At 45.5% G+C, this 16,042-nt stretch overlaps 2 protein-coding genes across 2 annotated transcripts; both read right to left on the bottom strand.

Annotated features, from left to right (window-relative positions):
• Positions 1-9,346: 9,346 nt before the first annotated feature.
• On the bottom strand, positions 9,347-13,717 carry PHACADRAFT_187812 (glycosyltransferase family 3 protein). The gene is made up of 12 exons (XM_007400345.1): positions 13,326-13,717; positions 12,847-13,271; positions 12,638-12,791; positions 12,508-12,581; positions 11,674-12,151; positions 11,112-11,620; positions 11,022-11,059; positions 10,773-10,968; positions 10,382-10,721; positions 9,896-10,330; positions 9,764-9,843; positions 9,347-9,711 (listed from the first exon to the last, which is right to left on the bottom strand). The coding sequence occupies exons 1-12, from the start codon at positions 13,698-13,700 to the stop codon at positions 9,543-9,545; spliced, it is 3,273 nt and encodes a 1,090-aa protein (XP_007400407.1). The 5' UTR covers positions 13,701-13,717; the 3' UTR covers positions 9,347-9,542.
• An 88-nt stretch (positions 13,718-13,805) lies between these two features.
• Positions 13,806-15,910, bottom strand: PHACADRAFT_213119 (glycosyltransferase family 69 protein). The gene is made up of 4 exons (XM_007400344.1): positions 15,554-15,910; positions 14,872-15,504; positions 14,100-14,822; positions 13,806-14,047 (listed from the first exon to the last, which is right to left on the bottom strand). The coding sequence occupies exons 1-4, from the start codon at positions 15,859-15,861 to the stop codon at positions 13,957-13,959; spliced, it is 1,755 nt and encodes a 584-aa protein (XP_007400406.1). The 5' UTR covers positions 15,862-15,910; the 3' UTR covers positions 13,806-13,956.
• Between the last annotated feature and the right edge of the window lie 132 nt (positions 15,911-16,042).

Below are 16,042 nucleotides of genomic sequence, written 5' to 3'. Positions count from 1 at the left end.
ATGTTCTGTGTCTGTCCTTCTGATCTGTGTTCTGAGCATCACAAGTGTTGTGTTGTCAGTATGAACCAGGTCCACAGTGTTGCAATGAGTGTTGATGAAATTTTTGTTGAGAGCATGAAAGCTTGCCATAGTTCTTGCAAATATCTTTGTGGCATTGTCCTCTTTCTTCACAAGTTGTAGAAGGAGCTTGACGGCACTGTAGTTGTTGCAAATCTCAGTAATTCACTCAAAGTAAGTGGTTTTGCAGTATTTCTGCTTGACTTCTTCTGTGCTTGCATTGCTCCAGTCACACAGAGAGACTGAGCTCTTGTTGACAGAGATGGTGCTTTCATGGGAGATTAGAGTGGGGGTGCGGGAGTGAGCAATCCCAGAGGCATGATAAGAGTTATTGTCCGAGACGTCTGCATTGTAGATGAACTGAATGTCAGGGAGGTTGTTGGAAGAGTCTCAGATACGAATCTGCGAGGTGGATTTAGTGAGTGTTGACAGGGATATGTTCAAAAATAGTGGCAAAGGTGGACAACATTGTGTTGCAGAGAGGCAAGACTGGTTTGAAGACTTGAGACTGATTATAGCTGCAACTGAAGTTGTCTTGGCTAGCGAACAAATAGGCAAATTGTGCCTTTTTTATATGTGTTCAGAATATCTTGGGCATTCTTCAAATGAGACTCAGGTTTCCATGAGTTCTCTGCCCGTGACTGTTTTTTCCACTTGATGAGATATTGGACATAGCCAAATGAGGTCTTGTAATTAAGTATCACCTCAACTTCATACTCTTTATGGCCATCAATGATCTCTGGGGGCTGTTCTATGAAATTGGGGCTGTGTTGCTTGGTTTTATGATATGGAGTGAGAAGTGAGACATAGAAGACATCATGAAGTTTTTGCTGCTTTTGAAAATCGAGCTTGTATACCAAAGGCCCTAAAACTTCCTTGATTCTAAATGGTCCCTAACATTTGGATGCAAGTTTCTTGAAGGAATAACCATCTTGGAAGTGTGTCATCTCAAGCCAGACCTTCTGACCTTTCTGAAACAGTGAAAACTTCCTGTAATGCTCTGCTTGAATAAGGTAGGACTTTTACAAATAGTGCCTCTAACCATTTCATTCCAGAAGTTCAGCTCAAGGTTTGTTTCAAAGGTTTCTAAGGTGATTTTGTCTAAGAAAGTGCCAGTAGAAGCCATCAAAAGGTAGTAAGCAAGGTAAAAGATCAGGGGCAAGTCAAATCTTTATGAAAACTTGGAGAAGTTACACTTGTGAAGTATGTTGTAAGCAGAGATGATGGTGGTTAAGGTGAAAGAAGTGTATGAGGTGTACTTACTCCTTCTTTCAGTTGGGTCTAAGGTGGCAGATTGCGCATTTTCAGAAAGCAGTTGTCTTGTTGGGTAGAAGTTGAGAGTTTAATTCTAGCTGGAGGATTTTTTTTATCTCAATGAATTTTAGTTTTGAAGGCTAAGATAAAGTGATATTGTGGCAGATATTATAACTATATATATTTATAAGATATATATGGGTGTTCTGAGATAGCAGAATGGAGTAGAACAGCCATTAAGTGTGGTAGCTTGAAGAGTTAAATTTTATGCACAAGATCATGACTATATGCTTGATTATGGGCTTATATGTTTAAATATGCACAATACAGTAGCCTAATACTTGCAAGGTATAGTAAAGGAGACTCCTAGAATATCTGTGTAAATTATGGACAAGTATTGATCTGTAGAGAGGAGTAAGAGCAATGAATGCATAGAACATTTTCAACAATTCCAAATAAGTTTGAATAATTCCACATATATTTTCCATAGTGCTAGATAGTATGAACAATAGATTTACGGGATATCAAGTGATTATAGCCTCTACCGAGTTCACAATGCATTGTGCAGCACTGTGCACTAAGCTTTAAACCTAGTAGTCAGCATTTTATCACTAAACCATGATCTCAAACCATTCTCATATTAAGTACACAGTTAGTATGTATATAGCAGATCCTATGCTACATGGTATGAATGGACAAAAATATGTGAGAAAGAGTAGAAGTGATGAAGAGGGCAGAATGTGCAGTGGCGCTTATAGGGCGCTTAATCTGGCGTTTTCTCGCACTTTGTTCTCTTTGGTTCACTCCTTTAAACAATTAATTTGGCATATGTTCTTACATATTCTGGACCCTCTCAACTTGCTCTATCTGGTGGTATAAATATTATCTAGATGTTGTGTCTTTTGAAAGTGGTCTATTTGTGAAATTTGTTCAAGTCCTGAGCTCAAGCACAAAACACAGTGCTGAAGACACGAGAGAAATTTGAAACTTTTTTATCACAAAAAATATGCAAAAACAGCTTGAAAAAATAAGTAAGAAAATGTCATATTTTCCGCTTGGTATCCGGCAGTCCAGCAACTCGGCAATCCAGCAGCCGAGCCGAATATTGTCTGAGTGCCGCTGTCTCCAGGCACTTTAGTAAATGGCCTAGCAGACAATCAACTCGGCTGCCGGATATCGAGAGAAAAAATATGACCTTTCCATACTTATTTTTTCAAGCTGTTTTTGCATATTTTCTGTGACCAAAAAAATTTCAAATTTCTCTCGTAAGAGCCAAAACTGATTCATATGTGATCAAACAAACTTTCACATGTAGATCTATATTAGAAGTATATTTGACCCAAGATTTAGGTCAATAGCTTAAGCATAGCAAGCTGTAGAGTGAGGAGCAGGTTTGCATTAAAAAGTGAACTGACTCCCAAAGTGCTACTTCCAACAGAACATTTCTTCCTTACATTCAGAAATTGTAATCGAAGCATTGTCCTTTGCAGTGGGTTTTGTCTCAAGAGATGGCATTGACATTCATGGCATTAGGATTGCGTTTCTGAGTTCTTCCTCCTCCTTCTCCATTTCCTCCAGAATGAGATGTAGTTCTATTGACTCTTTCTCTTTGTCTTCCTTGTCTGAGCTTGTTCCATTTTATCTCTGCATTGTCCAACTTGAGTGCTTCTTCTTGCCATCCTTGGAGTGTGGTAGATTTTTTCTCTCACTTGATGAGAGTTTTAGTAAGATCAGCTTTGAGTTCTCCTGTATAGGTGCGTTGGAGGTGGATATCTGTACTTGGATTGCCATATTTGGCTTTTTTGACAAGTCAATTAAATTTGATGTTGTAGTTGTTGACAAAGTTGAAGTCTGGTTGCATTATTCTGTTGAGTTCTATAATGGTGTCAACTTTGCTATCCACTTTTTGGAAGGCTTTGGCAAAATCTTCCTTGAATTTGGCCCATGTAGGCCGTGTCGTGCTGGCTTCATATTTGTCGAATTTGGTGTGATATCAGTTATGTGACTTCTTTTTGGTGTTGTTGAGTACAAAGAGAATTTTCTTTGCATTTTTGGTCATGTCTTTGCCTTTAAAGTAGATGTCGCAATCTTTCAGGAAGTCCTGAATATATTGTGTGCCATTGAATTTCTAAGGCTTTGGGGTAGAGGTATGTTCATTTGCTTTTTAAAGCATTCCAATCATTTCTCACATGAGGGTATTTATGTTCATCATTGTGGAGGTGATCTGAAGTTGTTTGATAACTTCATATATTTCTTCCTGTTGTTCAGATGAGATTAGTATGTCAAAATCTGGCAGGAGAATGTCGAATGGTTCAAGTCTGATTTCTGGTACTTGGAATGATCCTTGCAGTTGTACTTCAGGTGTTTCGTCGTCTACTTCAATAGAGGTAGAAGTTTCTGCTCTGCTAGGTGCTCAGCTGTCTTGGCGAGATTGGCCATATGGGTGTGGTGTATGTGTTCTAAATGGTAGTACACTGGTGACTAGTGGTTGTTGGACTGCTTCTTGGGCTTGTTCTTTGTTAAGCCTGTCTCTTTCTTGAAGAAAATCTACTTGTACTGGCTCACAAAATACGAGTCCTTGTGGCACTCGTGTAGGCACTGTGTTTGCAACATATCGGTAGGGGCAAAGTTGTACAAAACAACTTCTCCAATGTCCTGCGTCGTATTGGTGGTAGTCAAGGCTATTGTCAGGTCTGAGATTATATTTGTGTGCTGCTACAGTGCAGTTGTTTGCACTGGTTGCTCGTGAAGTAGTCGTCTCAACTATTCTTTGTGGTGTAGACCTGTTTTAAGTCTGCCTTTGTTGAGAAGCTTTCAGCTAATGTTATGGCAGAGGTTTCTTAGCAAGCCTGAAGCTTGTCTGATTAGTTTATCTGCAAATGAGGTTAGAGCAGAATAAAGAAACGTGGATTTACAAAGGAGCTAAAAGTTAGGGTGCTACTATACATGTGCAGGGTATTTATACTACTGCTCAACCTGACCTAATAACTAGTCTACTACTCAAAGAGACTGTGGATGAGTCAGTGAAGCTGCGCTCTAATGAGTCAATTGGTATCATATTACTAGACTGGAGTCAGAGATGAAAAAGGCAAAGATATCCCATGCCACCATGCCCATTATAACAGATCATGCTGTGGCGCTTATTGGGCGCCTATCTGGCGTTTTCTCATGCTTTGTTTCTTTTGGTTCACCCCTTTAAACAATTAATTTGGCATATATTTTTACATACTCAGGACCCTCTCAACATGCTCTATCTGATAGTATAAAGATCATACAAATTTTGTGCCTTTTAAAAGTGGCCTATATGTGAAATTTGTGCAAGTCTTAAGCTCAAGCATAAAACACAGTGCCAAAGAGCCAAAACTGATCCATATATGATCAAATGATTTTTGACATGTAGAAAAAAGCTAGAAGTATGTGTAATCCAAGTTTCAAGTTAATAGCTAAAATATAGCAGGCTGTAGAGCAAGGAGCAGATTTGAGTCTAAAAGTGAACTGACTCCCAAAATGCCACTTCTAACAGAACGTTTCATCATTGCATTCAGAAATTGTAACTCCAAAGTAAAAACTTGGATGTCAGATGCAAGGAGAGAATACAAGTCTCAAGCATTTATTGATATGCTAGAGGACAATAGGATTAAAAACCTAACTAGTGCACCACATATGCCACAGCAAAATGGCCACACTAAATGATTCAATTAAATGCTCATGAACAAGGCAGAGAGTCTGCACTTTCAAGCTTGCATTCTTCAGTCTTAGTGGGAGTTTGTGGTGAAACACATTGTTCACATTTATAACTACACTCTACAACAATGTCTCAAATGGACTATGCCATTTAGGACACTGGCTGGAAACAAACTACATGTTGATCACTTCCACATGCCCAATTGTGGCGCATGGGTACATATTCCAGCTGACACTTGCAGCAACAAGCTGTAGCCAAAATCCAAGATAATGACCTATCTCAGTAGTGATGACTTGGGCTGGAGATTTATATGTTCACCCAATAATGTCATCTTCCAATCTTTGAACACTACATTCAATGAAGATTATTTCCCTAAGTGTTCTGATACCAAAGGCAAAATAAGGCCTACACCTCTAAATCCCAGTTATAATGACCATTCTATTGGTCATGGGTTTGATGACAATGATGATAGCATGCCACCAAAATGGCCTGTGCCATGTCTGAATCCTCTTTCTAAAAAGACACCAAATGGAAAGAACAATGGTCCTACCCCTGCACCCAAAGTGTGAAGCTCTGATGTGCCTCCACAGCATTGAGAAACCCTGTCTGCTGGTCCATCTGAGCCATGACAAAGCATGCATGTGAAGAAATCAGTCATACAACCAGAAAATGTCTACAGAGATTTATGAACTCCTATAGATATACAGCGCAATGTTAAAAATGTCCAACAATGAAAATGAGATGTTGATCTCTAGCTGGGTAGCTTCCAAGCTTCACCTCACTTGCAGCAGCCATTGCCTACTCTTAACATATGGCCTGCTAGTCCAGTGTCATCTGGGAATAAGCTGGATAATTCATATATACCTGAGTCCTCAGCCTGGCAATTTAATTGTGCTCTCTGATAATCTGCTAGCATGTCTATGCCAGGAGGGAGGAGTTGATTTCTTTAACTATATGCTTGCACAAGCAGTTGACCCATATGCACCAAAGTCCAATGTTAAAGAATGGACATATCGTGATATTGCTCACTTATCCAAAGCAGAGCAAAATGAATGAAATGACACCTGCAACACTGAGCTTGATACACTTAGAAAGCGCAGTGTCTTTGAGCTCGTTGATTGCCCCAAAAGCAAACAAACAGTCAAGAACTGATGGGTTTTTGATGTTAAACAAGGTGGTCGTAAGAGAGCACACTTAGTAGCACAAGGATACTTTCAAGTCAAGGAAATCAACTATGACAAAATATTCTCTCTAGTCATATGTTTTGAGACTGTAAGGTTTATACTCACACTTGCTGCACTCGAGGACTTTTACCTCATTGGACTTGATGTGCACAACACCTACCTTTATGGTGACTTGAATGAGAAGATCTATATGGATCAATCTGATAGCTTTTCTGCTAAGAGAAAAGAGCACCAAATGCTTCGTGTTTGCAAAGCTCTCTACAAGTTGAAGCAAGCAGGTTTATCTTAGTGGCATGCCCTAAGCAAGTCCATAGCTGAGCTCAGCTTCACATGTCTAAAGACTGATGCTGGTGTCTACATTAAATACAATGGAGATGACTGAATCATAGTCATTATATATGTTGATAACGCTATATTTACCAGATCAAATAAAGCTAAGACCTTTCAAGTGAAAGAGCTCTTTATGAAACATGTTATAGGCGTAGCCCTGCTTTGTAATTTTTCTTGTATTTTCTACAATTTTCCCTGGAGTTTTACAATGTCTCTACCATCATCAGTGCTCAAAACCCTTGTATTAGCACCAGTTTATTTCCATGCCCTCACAGTGCATCAGCGCACTGAGTGTGTCAACACAACACTGCTATCATGGAAGCTGTTACACAGCCTCCTGGCAGTTTCCATCAGAGTCCAATTGGCATCAGACGTTCAATTTACATTGGTCTAACAACATGTCACCAATGCTGACTTCTTTCCATCAAGGTCTGATCGGCATCAGATCTCTGACCTCTGTCAGCCCAAACACATTAGATATCATGACGACTCACTGGCCCTGGTTTCTGTGCTGTCACCTCACTACTTCAGCAACCTGTAGCTTACATAATGTCTGGTCTGTGCACAGTTCCAACAGTATATATAGTCAAACTCTGTCACTATCTAGCCTCCATCTCGACCTCTTGGTCAATCAGGCTAGGTAAGCTCAATTAGTTACTTATATTCTTTACCCTACTAACACAATATTACTTGGTCAATCGGGCTAGCTGCACAAGCTATACTGAAGTTGTGAAACCATCGTCCACACCATCTCGTTTCCATCATCCACAATCCCAGCTCCTTTGTGAAATGTCAAGTCTCACTCCACAACAAACACTAAAAATGTCATGATCTAGATGACGTCAAGGAGTTTCTGTGCATGCGCATACAACAAGTCAGCAGTAAGATTGTTATTGATCAAACAGCCTACTTAAACAAGGTACTTGAACAATGTGGTCAGACAAATGCCAAACCAGCTAAAACTCCACTTTCTAAGGGTTACATACTAGAACCCCATGAAGAAGCAGTCAACACTGCTTGCCATAGCTGCTATCAAGTGGTTATTGGCTTGCTCTTTTACATCATGCTTGAAACTAGACTGGACATTGCATTCGCAGTCATCAAGCTTGTGCAACACAGCACAAACTCCAGTGAAGACCACCTGAACCGTGCATTATATATTTGCCGCTATCTTCAGGGCCCTCACAAATACATGCTCAAGTACGATGGTGCTTCTGGGCTTGGCCTGGTGGCTTATATCAATGCAAATCGGGGCACTGATCCAAAGTGCTGCTCACAAACTGGCTACCTCCTTAAGTTTGCAGGAGGGGCTTTCATCTGAGCTCGTATGCGCAGAAGTCAGTTGCTGGTTCTACCAAAGATGCCGAATATATGGCTCTCAGCAATTGCAGCCATGAGGTTATATAGATATGCAACATGTTCTACAAACTCAGCTACAAATATAATGCCGTACCTATCTGCAGCAACAACCAAAGTGCACTGTTTGTCTTAGAAAATGCAGTCAGTGAGAAGTGCACCAAGCATATTGACATTCACTATCACTATATCTGTGATGTCATTGATGTCATGGAGTAAAGACTCAACACTTCACAAGAGAGCAGGGATCATGGAAGATGGCAATGAGGTGGTGTGGACAGCGGTCTCACAACTTCAGTCTAGCTTATTCAACTAGTCCAATTGACCAAGTAATATTTGAGTTAGTATGGTAAATGAATACATGTAACTAAAGAGCTTGCCTAGCCTGATTGACCAAGAGGTTGAGATGGGGCTAGGTAGCAGCAGAGTCCTACTATATGTACTGTTGGAGCTGTGGACAGACCAGATGTTATGTAAGCTACAGGTTTGCTGAGGTAGTGGGACGACAATGCAAAAACAAGAGCCAGTGAGTCATAGTATCTGATGTATCTGGGCTGACAAGAGTCAGAAGTCTGATGCCGATCGGACTTCCGATGGGAGGGAGTCAGCATCGGTGACTGTCATCAAGCCAATGTAAGCCAGATGTCTGATGTCAATTGAACTTCTGATGGAGACTGCCAGGAGGCTGTGTGATCGCTTCTCTGATGGCAGTGTTGTGTTAGCATGCTGACCGCATTGATGCGCTGATGCACTGCGAGGGTGTGGGAGTAAACTGGTGCTAACGCAAGGGTTTGGGTGCTGATGACAGCAAAGGCATCATATAAACTCAGGGAAAATCATAGAAAATATGGAAAAAATACAAAGTGGAGCTACACCTACAACAATTGAGCAAGGTCACATTGAGGTACTATTTGTACCAGGTATAGATAATCTGGCAGATATCTTTACAAAGAATCTGGATTGGGTTAAAATCCAGAAGTTCCGACCTATGCTCAGACTTCACTTCGCAGCTCATTAGTGCAATCAACCAATGAGCACAATTATGCTGCACTTGGTTAGGAGGAGTGTTGAAACACACATATTCTGCACTGCCATATACCAGTGCTCTTAGATGCTCGGAGTCCACATTTCATAGTTTTAAATACCTGAAACAGTACTGCATGTATATAAGAATCCCAGTGCCTGCTAGGGCACATAAAATACTTTTACTACTTGCAACCCCCACTTGCTAGTACTATCTACCAACCTACAGGTGAGTACAACCCAAGTATCCCCTACAGCGATCTCGATGCCAGAGCCTATAGCTTGTGTCAATAAGAACATGTAGTAATATCTTTGGAATTTATCCTTGATTACTCGTGAAATCCCCGCCTGCGCGAATTCTCCCGCAACAAATACTGTAGCCGCACTCGGTCATCCATTAGCCGGCAGATGTCACAGGTCACCATGGACCCATCTGCTCATCCAGTTCGGTGCGCCTGTGTCACAGTCACAAGGCCATCCGCTACGGTCGTAAAAGTACAGTATCCCTGACTCGGTCACAACACAAAACCACCCCAGCAAGTTTCGGTAAAGCGCAGTGCTCACTTTTTTCGAGTGCGGAGGCAAAAATATTAGCATTATACACTGCTGAAGCCACAAATTTCTTCACTGTTGGAGTGATACATGAGTATCAATCAATGTTTGCCATTCACACCATTCGCCTGATAGTCGTGAACATGGCTGAGTGCAGCATCCGCCTTGCGCAGGTCACCCTCACTGAGACTGTTGGACTTGCCGCCGCCAGGCGTACTCGCGCCAGACATGATTGAGCTGGCACGCGAGCGTACCTTCATTACCAGTGGGCTGTACGTGTGAAATCAGTGCACGTATCTATGCTGAGGTCATGCGTACTCACAAAGGATAGCCTTCCTCCTCATCTTCCGCGCCGGCGGGCCATGGGTAGCCGCGGTAGTCGCTGGTTGACAGCCCTTGCATCTACAGCACTACATGGGTACTTGAGAAACGCCGGATGATTGAATGGACGTACCTCTTCCGTGATAGTACCAATGTCGCCGGGTGTCGCAAAGCCCGAGGTTCTAAACCTAGGGCTAGCAGGCACGGAGTGCGGCATCATACGCTCCGGACCACTAAACTCGAACTGTTCGTCCTCCTCGCCGCCGTAGAATGCGTCCGGATACGCACGACGCAAGGCGAGCTGTCGAGCTTTCGAATATTCAATACCGAGGTTCTTCCAATCGAGGAGTGGGCTAAGACGTTCGACGCGGTTGCGCTGGTTGATACGCTGTCGGCGCGTCTTGGTGGCGAAGGAGAACATGTGATCTGTGAGTTGGTTAACAGAGTCTTCGACAGATTGGCTGCGCCTATCAATAATGTAGCAGCCCTCGTCCTGAGGACGTTCGATGATGTCTTGCATGAAGCAGCCAAAGCCGGATAGGTTGGTCGTGATCGAAGGGATACCCATCTATTCACAGGTGAGCCGATTCAGCTGGATATCAACAGGCGTGTGGCATACCACCGTACACTCCGCAGGAGTGTAACCCCATGGTTCATAATACGAGGGGAAGACGCCGAGGTGGCAACCGCGAACGAACTCCTCGTAGTCCATACCGAGGATAGGATTGTTGGAGTTCAGGAAGTCAGGGTGGAAGACGACCTTTGTACGGTCTGATTCTGAGTTGAAGAGCTGTACGCGGCGGATCTGGTTCAGGACAGGGTCGTTGTGGTCATCAGCCATGTTGTGGGTAGTGATAGGAGGAAGCGCATTGCGTTTGAGAGCAAAAATGCGACGCTTGAGTAAGACCTTGTCCTCATCCGATAGCAGGTCGTCAGGTGTCGGCAAGGTAGCATGCTCCCTGAAATTTAAGTCAGATTCACGCGCGAAGTTATTCAGCTACCCTACGTACCCATTAGAACGCATAGCATGGTCAAATAACCGTTTACCAATCTTATTCTGGATCTCGGTGACAGTGTCGCGCAGCTGCTTGGTAACAGCCTGCCCCTTGAGTGCATCGACGGTGTATGAATGTGTCGGAGCCGGCATGATAATGAATGCCACAACTGTGGTCTTCGAGCCAGCCTTCTTTAGTCGATAGTTGAGCCCTGTGTATGGAGGTCGGCAAGAGAAAAACAGCGTTTACATGAACGAGACTCACGTGCGAGACCCTCAATAAACATATCTACGCCTTTGTTCCTATACTCATAACGTCCCGCGATGAACATCTATGATATCTGTCAGCGAGCACCAGAGCGTATGCGATCCGGAAATACGTGCGTATAGCGTGTTTTCTAGATCAAGGTCGAAATGACCATAGAAGTGCCCGCGAACGAATTCGTTAATCTTCTCCTTCGCTGCCGAGTGCAGGTTTTGGAACTCGTGCATCGCTTGGAACTTCACAACATTGAGGCCATTCGGTAAGACACCATCCGGCTTCCGCTTGAGCAAGTGCTCGGATTCGTACGCGGTGATATGGGAGACTGTCGTGAAAACGTCGGCGCAGTGAGCCGAAGATCTCTCGATGCAGTATCGATGGTAGATGCCGCGCTTCCCGGCTTCATGATCAACGTCAAAGTACTGCAAGTTGTTATAGAAGTCAACGCTGCCCGCGCAGAGGTAGCGGCCAAGTAATGTAGCGTGGGTCGTAAAGACCGTCGTGACGTCGACGTGACGCTTGCGTAACAGAGGAATCGCGAGACCCGCCTGCCATTCGTGGAAGTGAGCGATGACGGCAGTCGACAGCTGGCGCGAGACGTACTGCACAGATGTGAGCGATGAATGACGGCCTCAATAAACGACAATATGCGCACCTCGCCCAGGAACCACGCTACTATGTATCCAAATATGATCGTCTCATTGGTTTCATGATCGTTGGGTGGCGTCGGAATGCCTGCGAGGTTCCACAGATCGCCTTTCCACTCATCGAGTCGTGAGTACTGGCTGCCGGTATCGAAGAGAAGGACCCGAGGAGCTCCTTCAACTAGCCATCGACCATAGAGACACTTTACTCCAGCGCTACGCATCGCGTCCAAAGTACCAGCAAGGTGGGGATCGTGGGGCTCTTGCGCTTCGACCTCCATCGGCGCCGTCTTGTAGCTCAGCGGACCTATGAGGCAGTATCTATCGCCAAACTCGGAGACGGTAACTGGGACCTTGGTCTTGATGACGGTGTAGATACCCCCGACTTTGTTCGCGACTTCCCAAGCACATTCAAAGAGCAAGGGGCTTCTGACATCTCGCTTGACCTCTCCGTCTGACATGGTCGTCGTTCGTGGTGGCGCGCGCGGTCTGCAGAGGGAGAAAGAGCAAGGGGAAGAGATGTCTGTGGGCGCAGCGGCGTTTGGGATAAAATACTAGTCGAGTTTCCAACTGGACGCCCCCATACGTGACGTCACGCCACGTGTGTCTTTCCCCGCAAACGTTCCTTGACACACTCATGACCCTCACAACTATGGAAAGACTCGCCGTACATTACGAAGATCTACTCTAGAGGACAGCGATAGCCAGAACGATTCCGAAGATCCCATGGCCAATGAAGCCGAATGCCTTTACGACTGGAATTCCCACTTTCCAAAGAGCGTACTGGAAGATCACAGAAGACCAGTAAGCGGAGATCGTACTTCGAAAGAGAGCAAGATACGTACTCAAACAGTGCCATAATAGTCCACTTTCGATTATCTGACACTGGGAACACGAGTGAACGTGGACCGTAGAAGACCTGGCGGAGATCTCATGAGTTAACGCCCACTCAAACGCAACCACAATCCACGGTACCTCGTCGTCCACCTCGTCCTGCTTGCGGGGCAGGCAGTGCATGAATCTCCATTCAGGATTTGCACCACCTTCACGACAAAGAGCTTCGGTGACCTGATATCCTTCAAATGCCTTCAGACGTTCGGCTTTTTCAGCTTCCTGACCCATGGATATCCTACAGTCGTGTTTAGATGGCTGATTGACTATGAGATGAGTGACAATTGACTAACCAAGTGTCAGTCACAACAAGATCTGCGCCATTGACAGCCTCCTTGGGGTCCTTACCCCACCAGATATCCTTATCGCACCCCAGCTCGACAACACGGTCCCAAACTGCCTTCGGTGCCCGGTATTTCTCATCTTCCGGAGACGCAACGCGAAGTTTGTGACCGAGCCGAGGAAAGGATACGAGCATATCATGAAGGACGTTCGCAGAGTCACCGACGTAGGCAACAGTGAGCGGGCGTAGCTTGGGTAGCGGGTAAAACTGCTTGGCACTGGCGAACTGATGTGGGTCTGACACAAGTGGCTCTACGCTTGGGTCGAATAAGTGTGCGTTCTCTTGCAACGTTAGAAGGTCCGCCAAGACTTGTGTTGGGTGCCACAGTGATGATAGAGCGTTTAGCACAGGGACAGGCGAATAATTCGCCAATTCCTGCGAGAATGTAAACGTCACAAGAGCTTAAAAGGATTGAGAGAATAGACCCGCCTCAATCTCTTCGTGTGCACCAACACGAGCAAAAATACCCTGGCACATGCCTCCAATGACTCGCGCAGAGTCACGCGTGCTTTCGTTCACGCCGAGCTGGATGTCCTCTCGTCCGAGGAACAGTGCACGCCCTCCAAGTAACGTCGCGGCCGTTTCCGCCGCAACACGGGTACGAGTACTGCGTTTTGAGAACAGCAACGCGATAGATTTGCTGAAGAGCGATTGAGATGGCATGCGCAGCTTATTGTTCGAGTTATGCTGCTGTGGTAAGAGCCATGGCATTGACACCTGCTTGAGGTACCGAGCGTGGGTGAGAACTCGGTCAATTTGCTTGGGGCTGAGGTCAGCTAGAGTCTTTAAATGGGGTACGCGCATTTTTGAGTCTGCGAAAGAGGAAAAGCACAACCAGACGTGTTAGACAATGAGGACAAGGAAGTGAGTCAAAACCACGGACAGATGAACGCTTGAATTTCGTCCATCACGTGATCAGAGCTTCAGTACGCCTTTGCAAGGCAGGAGCTGCTGACAACCAGTGATTACTAGATTACTATCGACTCAGTTCCAGAGTAAGTAGTACCGATTATCCCTGGTATTAAATACAACAGGCATAGCATGACAACGAGAAGTCTTTTCATGACTGTCCGAGAGAAGCCTCTAATTCTTTATGGATGGAGAATCCAAGGCGACGTTGATTTTTCGCTGCTCGCCTTCCGCCAGTCGTTCTATGGATAAAGTTAGCACCGGCCACTCCGATCAACAAGTAAGACCACTCACTGCTGCTCCTGGCAAACAAACGTATCCGGGGCACCCTCCCAATCTCGCAATATATCTTCTTCCCTCTGCTCATCGTCACGATCCTCCCTGTCTGGCGGGCCGAAGAGGTCCAGAGCGAGCCGGGTGTGTGAAACGCCTGCGTACGTAGTGACGCAACGCGGGTTGACCATGATCCTCGCAGGTAAGAACACTGAATTTGGCGCTGTCAAGCGCTGCTCAGACGTGGGCGGCGGAGGATCAGACGTAGGCAAGTCCGAAGCGTCGTAATCAGAGCCGACGTTAGCGTCGGGATCCTTGTTCTGAGGGTCTCGTGCAGCTAAGTCTTGAAGGGAACGCTTCTCCTTTCGCGGCGGCTCGGACACGTCAATGTCGTCGACGTCCTTCATGCCCTCCTTAGCTCTCCATACCCATAAGTCACGGCAAAAGTATGCCTGGGTGCTGTCAAGGCATTCATCGTCGGGCCTCCGAGCTGGCGGATCATTCGGTAGCGTCGCATTGTGGTAGTTTGTGCCAGCACGATATGATATGCCAGCGTAGTATGACTGAGCTGGGTCAATAACATGTGTACCAGATTCGCAGCAGAACGCTTGGAATGGCAGATGTTTGGCGTATCGCTGTGCACCCACAGCATCTCGCGGAGGTACGGTGTTGAGTGATGACGACGAAAGGGACGAGGATTTTGACTGGCGAAACTGGTCTCCGTTGATATCTCGGGTTCGCCATCTGTGATTCTGTTAGTACGATATCAACTCGATGAGTTTTCCAGGCATACCTATCAGAAAAGATAAAGAACCCGTTGTGTTCTGCCCAGTCCATCCCGCACACCATAGCCGCATCGTTGACCATGCTAATCTTAATCGTTTCCAGAATGTCATTTGGACAAGTAAAACCCTTCAGCCAGATGACACGGTTAAACCGTATCTTGCGCTTCTCCCACAGCTCATGTAGAGGTTCGAGCGCAAAGTTGCGGGTGTGTGCTTCTTCCAAGGGGTAGTATGCAGCTGCAGGGTCCTCCGTCATGCCCGGCACTCTGCGTATCCGGTATGGCACACCCAGAAGTATTAAGACCGCCTCACACAGGTCAGTGAGAGTTTCTGTCGAGTCCGAAGAGTCGTAGTCGAGCATGGAAACAAAGAGATTCGAGGTGCCGAGGCGGCGAGCAAGCTGGACGATGACGGCGAGCTGATCTGTGAGGAAGTGGTCGGCAGAGTGGATAACCATCCCAATGTAATACAGGTGTCCCTGATTTGCGAGATCGTCGTACGCATCGTCATCTTTGTTCTGGCCGAATGGGCGAGTGAGCGTCGCGCATTTTGAAGCTACCCAGCCATTCAACGCCAGGAGTTCCTCGATGGCGGTCAGGACAGACTGGGCATCCATATACGAAGTGTCACGCCCTGTAATGCTGTCCAGATTTCAACTACATGGCAGGAAAATTAGAACATGACACATACAAGGGCTTCTGGAACCGTTCCCAGTAGTCCAGTATACCGTCGTTAATCGTGTCGCTGAACAAGTCTGGCCTTTCATCCCTCCCCATGCGAACTTGCAAGAATTTGTGTTTCCGGGCATCTAAAAGCTTCTCGCCCCGAGTGACGAGGTCTAGCACACCCTGCTTTTGGATCTGCTGCGGGTCGTAGCCATAGAGGGAGGTGACCGAAGCGGACGACGAAGAAGAGCCGATGAATAGACGAATGATAGCTATGACACCCAGAAAAAGCGCTATTCGAATGAGAGACCGTCGTCGAAGAGCAATGGCCATGGGACTAGCGGTCGTTCAGTACGATGTAACCTGGAGGCCTGAACGGTCAGGAAAGTGAGAAGCGCTGAATACAACTTGGCGGCCTCGATCAATTCGCCTGCATAGCGTTTATTTCGTACCAACGTAGAATACATGCAAACAGGGCAAGCACCCAGAGTCTTAGCGAAATATAATAAGATAA

The sequence above is a fragment of the Phanerochaete carnosa genome (assembly GCF_000300595.1).
Source record: "Phanerochaete carnosa HHB-10118-sp unplaced genomic scaffold PHACAscaffold_10, whole genome shotgun sequence".
NCBI lineage: Eukaryota > Fungi > Basidiomycota > Agaricomycetes > Polyporales > Phanerochaetaceae > Phanerochaete > Phanerochaete carnosa.
The sequence above is the reverse complement of the archived record's forward strand: the minus strand, read 5'-3'. Positions and strand labels throughout refer to the sequence as shown.

Bases quoted from the DNA above. Each gene is read 5' to 3' on its own strand.
- PHACADRAFT_187812 (XM_007400345.1), bottom strand. From the start codon at position 13,700: ATGCGCGTACCCCATTTAAAGACTCTAGCTGACCTCAGCCCCAAGCAA. The intron at 12,152-12,507 runs GTACGTATCTTG...CTCCCTCTGCAG, and splicing joins ACTATTATGGCACTGTTTGA to ACCGCGCGCGCCACCACGAA. The intron at 10,331-10,381 runs GTATGCCACACG...ACCTGTGAATAG, and splicing joins CTCCTGCGGAGTGTACGGTG to ATGGGTATCCCTTCGATCAC.
- PHACADRAFT_213119 (XM_007400344.1), bottom strand. From the start codon at position 15,861: ATGGCCATTGCTCTTCGACGACGGTCTCTCATTCGAATAGCGCTTTTT. The intron at 15,505-15,553 runs GTATGTGTCATG...AAATCTGGACAG, and splicing joins GAACGGTTCCAGAAGCCCTT to CATTACAGGGCGTGACACTT. The intron at 14,048-14,099 runs GTGAGTGGTCTT...CTTTATCCATAG, and splicing joins TTTGTTTGCCAGGAGCAGCA to AACGACTGGCGGAAGGCGAG.